At 27.9% G+C, this 7,515-nt stretch overlaps 1 protein-coding gene across 1 annotated transcript; it reads left to right on the top strand.

Moving 5' to 3' along the window:
- The first annotated feature begins 3,573 nt into the window (after nucleotides 1-3,573).
- On the top strand, nucleotides 3,574-5,634 carry LOC125865415 (uncharacterized). The gene is made up of 5 exons (XM_049545610.1): nucleotides 3,574-4,022; nucleotides 4,272-4,348; nucleotides 4,506-4,542; nucleotides 4,633-4,744; nucleotides 5,077-5,634. The coding sequence occupies exons 1-5, from the start codon at nucleotides 3,767-3,769 to the stop codon at nucleotides 5,501-5,503; spliced, it is 909 nt and encodes a 302-aa protein (XP_049401567.1). The 5' UTR covers nucleotides 3,574-3,766; the 3' UTR covers nucleotides 5,504-5,634.
- Nucleotides 5,635-7,515: the final 1,881 nt, after the last annotated feature.

Genomic DNA, 7,515 nt, shown 5'->3' with positions numbered 1-7,515 from the left:
ATAGTCAGATACACCAAGGCATCATATAGAAAAATAGAACAATATTGATATTGAAAAAGAATTAAAAAGAAAAATAGTAAGCAAACGGTATGTCATAACAGGTCACTGTTTTGAAAGCGATTTTAATCGACATGAATATCAATCGTTCCCCAAGATTACAATCATTTCTAATGTGTGCTCACATGATTTAATTGAATGCCAACAATTAAATCATAAATAATTTGATTGCATAAATATTTTTACGCTTTATTAATACATAGAAATTGAACTCTTTGCTTGCTCCGATCGGCCTAATCAAACCAAAAAAAAAAAAATGAAAAAAAGAGTTCCACTATATATACTTTCCATTTGTCATGCTAGTAAAGTTGCCTTTCAAATGATCCTCATTCTTCCAAAAAGTTAAAAACAAAATTATTGATTTAGGGATTACGTCTTATTAATGTCTCATTTATTCGACATGCTAGCGTTTGACTAATATTTGAACCTTTTTTTAGAAAAATATATATATAGTTGACTCCCCCAAGCTAATTTATCTGTTATTTTCCCCCCATTTTACTCTAAAAATGTAGACTTGACTTCACCAATTTGAACTATATTAAACCTTTTTTTTAAAGAAGAATTGGTAGTTATATGTAATCATATATATGAATAATTTACACCATATGAGTTACATATGACAAATACGATCCTCGAACAACCTCAATAGGAATAGGAATGTGGTTTTACGATTTGTTGAGATTAATAGTTTAATTATAATAAGTAATGTATTTTAAGCAGTTAATTAACTAATCTATGTAATAGATGACATTTGAGAATACATACATAAGTGATTCGAAGGAGTAAAGAGAGTTAGTCAAAGGACAAAATTAAAAATATCTAATACTTGAGTCGAAAGTGCCTAATAAAAATATTTTATCATGTGTTCAGGTGCTCAATTGAAATAAACCATAATTTAAATATCTAAATAAAATATTCTGACAAATTTAAAATATTATCTATGTATTTCGATCCGTTCACTTTCAATATATATTTATCCTACTAGAAGACGGAACCGTAGTTGATCCTAACGCAAGAGTTACTTTACCATATTTCAAATTCAAAGACCTTATAAATCTCCTATCGTAGTTTGTCTTGGACTAGATCTAGAACTACGTACCTAGCACAAGGACATAAATTGCTCAAGAATTAAAATTAAATTGGATGGGGCCAGTTGGTTAATTACACACGAAATTTCCTACCTAACAATGTGAAAGGGGGAATTATTTTTGGGGAAGAAAGAATTATTTTATTTTTTGGTTTTACAAAAAAAGAAAGAGATATAACTTGCAATGTTTATGTTGGAATCTTTTGAGAATGATGTGATATAAAAATTGACAAATTCCAATCTTAAATAGAGTGGTCCCATGACTTGTGTTTTTTAATATCTATAAAATAAAATAAAGTGACAAGAGTAACCAAAGATTTATTTTGAAATTAATTGGACTCCATCATTAAATAAATAGTATTTGATGTTTACTTGGCTTTTGCATGCACTCTTTCTCTCAAATTGCTGAAAAGTTTATGTTTTCAACGATGTTGAAACAGTCCATTAATTAAACTGCCTAAGTTTACTTTGTTCACTATTTATATGTAATGTTAGTACATATTTTATAAAGGGGGTTAAATTAGTGTTATAATTTGATATTACAATTATTTTCTAACTAGAGGAAGAAGTTCAAATGATAAACATTCTTTACTTTCAATCTTAAAATGTGAGTTCAAGTTAATAAAAGAGTAGAAGGAAGAAGGCAAAAGCTCTTGAAGGAGGGGTAAAAAACAATTACATTATTTTTCTAAACCCTTTTCTTTTTTACTCGTTTTTTATTCACTTGAACACTTCTCTTTAGAAAATTATTTATTGCGAGTTTGTTTTACTAAATTATCTGTATTGGTTTACTAAATTTGTCGCTAAATTTTCATGACTAATAATTTCCTTTTGATAATCTGCTACTAAATAGGATTATGAGTAATATTATTTAAATAATTACAATAATATTTTGCATGTCGACTTAAGAAGTATTGTGGAGTTACTAGTAAGAGTTAAAATAGTCATAAAAAGAAGACTTATTCAAGTGAATTAAAATATTCAATTGGTGGAAAAAAATACAAAAATTTAAAGCAACCGCACAATAAAAAAATGATTTAAGGAAGACATTTTAGACCATATCAAACAAACCATCAATATGATTTTCCACGGAATTAAGTGCAAAGAAGAGCTGATCTCACATGAGTTAAATATACTCTTCCATCTCAATTTATGTAACAATATTTTTAAATTCAATCATGACAATTTTTTATATATTTATTAATAATTTAATCTTAAATATCTCAGCTTATCTATAATAAAGTATTAATTTATAGTCACACAAATATTTATGACTCATTCTAGAGCATACATTTTAATATTAAGTCTTTTTTCTCGTGCTTTAAATCTTTGTCCAGTCAAATACCTTCACATAAATTATGATAGATAAAATATCTTCTTCTTCTTTATTTTTCATTTTGTGTCAAGATTTGTGGTGCCCTTATTACATCATCCATGAAAGCATGCATGAATGGTTGAATCTACTATATTCACACACAAACATATACATTTTGCATGTCGACTTAAGAAGTATTGTGGAGTTACTAGTAGGAGTCAAAATAGTCATAACAAAAGACTTAGAACCGTTTGGATTGGCTTAAAAAGTAGTTTTTAAGTAAAAAATAAAAAGTCAAATTAAAATGATTTTTAAGTCAAAAAATAAAAAGTAGGGAGAGACCTACTTTTGGTTTCTGACTTATTTTAAGTCATTTTAAACTTATTTTAAGTCATTTTTTACCTTGTCAAACACTTCGTAACTTATTTTAAGTTATTTTATATTTGTCAAACGCTTTCAAAAGTAAAAAACTGACTTAAAAATAGGTTTGACCGACTTTTAAGCCAATCCAAACAGGCTCTGATTCACGCAAATTAAAATATTCAATTGGTGGAAAAAAAATCAATAATTTAAAGCAACCACACAATAAAAAAATGATATAAGGAGGACATTTTAGGCCATATCAAACAAACCATCAATATGATTTTCCACGGAATTAAATGCAAAGAAGAGCTGGTCTCACATGAGTTTAATATACTCTTCCATCCCAATTTATGTAACAATATTTTTAAATCAGTCTAAAATAGAATAATATTTTTTTTATATTTATTAATAATTTAACTTTAAATATCTCAGCTTATCTTTAATAAAATACTAATTTATAATCACATAAATATTTATGACTCATTCTAGACCATAAATTTTAATAATAAGTCTTTTTTCTAGTGCTTCAAATATATGCTCAGACAAATACCTTCACATAAATTAAGACAGATAAAATATCTTTTTGTTCCTTATTTTGTTCATTTTGTGTCAAGATTTGTGTTGCCCTTATTACATCATCCATGAAAGCATGCATGAATGGTTGAATTTACTATATTCACACACAAACATATATATATATATATATATATGCATGGAAAGTTAGATAAATAATTGGAGAGAGAGAAGAGTCTTGATCCATCTTCTAGGTAAAGTCTATAGGGTTGATTTTTTCATTTGTTCTACTTAGAATATTTCTCTTGTATAGTATACTTCTCCTCAAATAGAAACAAGAATAAATAGAAGTATGCTCAAAAGTCTATTTCTTCTTTTCTTTCTTATTTGGACAAGGTAATAAGAGAAGCTAGAGCTAGCTATTAGCAAGTATGATGGAGGATAGTGGTGGCACTGAATTTTCAAAGACAAGCCCTAATTCAGACCAAAATGAGGAAGAGGACGAGAACGTCACCTCGTCCAAATTACATAAGGATGGAGGAAGCTCAAGCACCAGTACTATTGAGGAGAGTGAAAAGAAGTTCTTTGTGAGGCCTTATGTTCGATCTAAGATGGTTAGACTCCGATGGACACCTGATCTCCATCGTCGTTTTGTTCATGCTGTGGAAAGACTTGGTGGACACGATCGTAAGTTTCTAGAATCTTCTTGATTGTTTTTTGAGATATTTGGTTAAGCTATCAAGGTATCAGAAATTTACTGACTCGACTAATCTTGATTCGCGTGAAATAGTACCTATACTAAGAGGACAAAAGATTGCTTTTAATTTGGAGTTTGTAATTGATCTAAAATCTCATAATTAGGGTAATTCACCTTGTTAGTTAATTTTTTTTTTTATTTTTGATCTTTTCTTCTTCTTCTTTTTTTATTGGGTACAGGAGCAACACCAAAATTAGTTCTTCAATTGATGAACATAAAAGGACTCAACATTGCACATGTCAAGAGCCATTTGCAGGTAATTAATTTAAGAAAAAACAATTATCTAAAAGATTTCTTAATCCATATAATTATGATATATATAACCTTATTCTCATTAATTCAATATAATTAGCTTAATATAAACTACTATACCCTTTTCTAATGTTTTTTTTTTAATTTGTCTGTTTACATAGATGTATAGAAGCAAGAAGATTGATGATCCATCTCAAGGTATATATGTTGTTTATCTTTTAAATTTACAAGTTTAGGGTTTTAATATAGTAAATCTTACTAATTTCTAGTCCTTTATACATCTTTCAGGGATTACAAATCATCACAAGCTTTATATGGAAGGTGGAGATCCATACATCTACAACTTGAGCCAACTCCCTATGCTCTCAAGCTTCAAGCAAAGGTTCAATTCCACTTTTAGGTATGTCAATTTATTAAATTCAAATCCATAAGAATTAAGCCTCAGTTACAGTCAAACCTCTCTATAACAACATTGTTTGTCTGATATTTTTTTACTGCTATGGGAAAATATTGTTATAAAGAACATATAATATGGCATAACATGAAAAATCGATTCCACAAAAAAAAAAGATTGTTATAGTGAAATGTTTGTTATAGAGTCTGACTATTTTTAGAGATATCTGACTGTATAAACAAGTTGAAATTGGTTATATGCATCTTTACTATTCATGTCGCTCTATTCAAACCTGTTTCAATGAGAGATCTTTGATTAATTTATTACTCTTTTCCCAGATATGGAGATGTTTCTTCTAGGAATTGTCAAGATCATGACTTGATGCATAGCTCCATAATGAGACAAAGCACAATTGACAAGGCTAGAATAGGATTGTACACTACACTCAATGAGAGGATCTTTGGCAGCAACCCTATTGATAAGCTCACTCCATTATTCCAGATAGCTGAAAAATCTCAAGCAAGAATATTGAGTACTCCTTTGAAAAGGAAGGCTAAGGATTGTGACCTAATTGACCTGAATTTATCCCTAGGAGTAAAGCAAAAACACAACAGCCACGACAACGACAATGATGATGATGATGGGAGTACTTTAACATTGTCATTGTCCTCACAAAGATCTCCTTCAAGATTGAAAGAAGATGTTAATTATGCTATAATTGAAAATGCAAGAAGAGGGGCAAGTACTCTAGATCTGACTCTATGAATGTGACATGATGATTCTAAGTGAGATCTTGAGGTACTTGTTTCTAAGGTTAATGCATTTTGTTGAGAATCTCTATGTACTATTTACAAAGTTAATATTACTACTCTAAGTATTTAATTTTATGAATCTTATTTTGACTGTGCTTAGAATTTAAGAAAAGTAACCAGAGTTTTGAATCTTGTGTTACATACTAAATTATAGATGCTCGTAATGAATCAGAATGTTTTTAAATTTTATAATCTTAAATATAATATATGTTAGTAAAATGATGAAGTTAAAAATTACTTATACATAAAGTGACATTTTTTTAAATAGACTAAAAAAAGAGAGTAAAATGCCTAAATGTTTCGTTCATTTGAGATTCTATTAAGAACTATCTTTAACCTACATAGACACCTAATAACAATGTATAGATCATCTATATTTATGCAGTCCAATCTAGTGATATGAGCAATTACCATGTTATTAAGCGATTGAAACTTTAACATTTTTTTCTGATTCCACTAGAAGGAGAGATGTCATATTATACCAACATTTGTTTTGATTTTTCGGTCATCGAGGTGTATATTTTCATTTACCTTAAATTTGATATCACAAGTCATATCATTTCTACTTTTTTAGGAAAATATATTTTCGGAGATCTAGACATGGTTTATATCGTCATCAATATAATATATGTGTGTTTAATTTTTTTTCTTAAGCTTATCATATGTTTAAATTTGAAGGTATAGAACCTTGAAATCTCAAGGCTCTTCTAGCACATCTGTGCTTTCTGTAAGCAATTTCATTTTATTGAGGAGTATACACAGATGACCTTTGATAAACTATTCTCATTTCTTTGAAAACTTCTCACAAACTGAATTAACAAATTTATGTCATGATCAGTATAATATATGTGTTTTTAATGTTTTTCTTAAGCTTGTCATATGTTTAGTTTTACTTTCGTAAACCAATGATGATTGAATAAATTGCAGCCAAAACACAATAACCCAAAACTTTAAAGGTATATAACTTTGAAATCTCAATGCTCCAGTGACTTTTAGCTCGTCTGTGCTTTCTCTCGGTAATTTTATTTTGTTGAGAGTATACACATGACCTTTGATGAACTGTTCTCATTTCTTTGAAGAACTTTTCACAAAAAAATTATACTATTAAACTTTATAACTTTTACAGACTTATCAAACTATATTGGCACATAACACATTACTGAAAGACATATGCAAAAATCTGATTTGTATTTTAACAAAAATAGTCAAGTTATTCTAGTAAAATCATCCACCACCATAATGAATTCCAAAAAAAAGAGTCTTCTAGCAAATGATCTCTATTAAAAATAAGCCGCTAAAACAAACTCAGAAGTGGCTCAATAGAATAACAAGCCTAAAACCAAATTTTAAAAAAAGATATCTTATGCTTATTTAATAATTATGTATATATCCTCATAAAATTCTAAAATACATAATAATTGATTATTATTTTCAATTGTCAATATAATATTTCTGGCAATAATTAGTCAGACAGGAATAGACATATATAAATTATTATACGTTATATATTACTAAAAATGCTAATATCTAACATAAGTTCTTATTGATTATAATTTTGAAATTTTTATCAATTGAATCAATTGTTATACAAACTATTAAAATATTATAGAAGTAGTAGGAATATTTTTTTAAAAATAATTGTGACTTCACGTGATTGAGTATGTCAATTAAAGTATCATTTTTACTTGCATATATTTCGTATTACATTTAATTAAAAAAATAGGTCTAGACCATAGTGATTGTTACGCTTTAGAAGACATTCAAAGTTAAGGCAATATCTTTTTAAACTTAATTATTTGATAAGCTAATGAACTTTATCTTGAAATGTCTAGGCGACATCGAAAACAATTGAAGATAGTCTTACAAAGTCAATTTTAAAATATAATTGATTCAAATAGATGTGAATTAGACAAATTAAGAAGTAGAAATAAATTATAAATTTAATTGCCTACTAGCTTTAATTAT

This window comes from Solanum stenotomum, chromosome 5 (assembly GCF_019186545.1).
Source record: "Solanum stenotomum isolate F172 chromosome 5, ASM1918654v1, whole genome shotgun sequence".
Taxonomy (NCBI): Eukaryota; Viridiplantae; Streptophyta; class Magnoliopsida; order Solanales; family Solanaceae; genus Solanum; species Solanum stenotomum.
The sequence above is the reverse complement of the archived record's forward strand: the minus strand, read 5'-3'. Positions and strand labels throughout refer to the sequence as shown.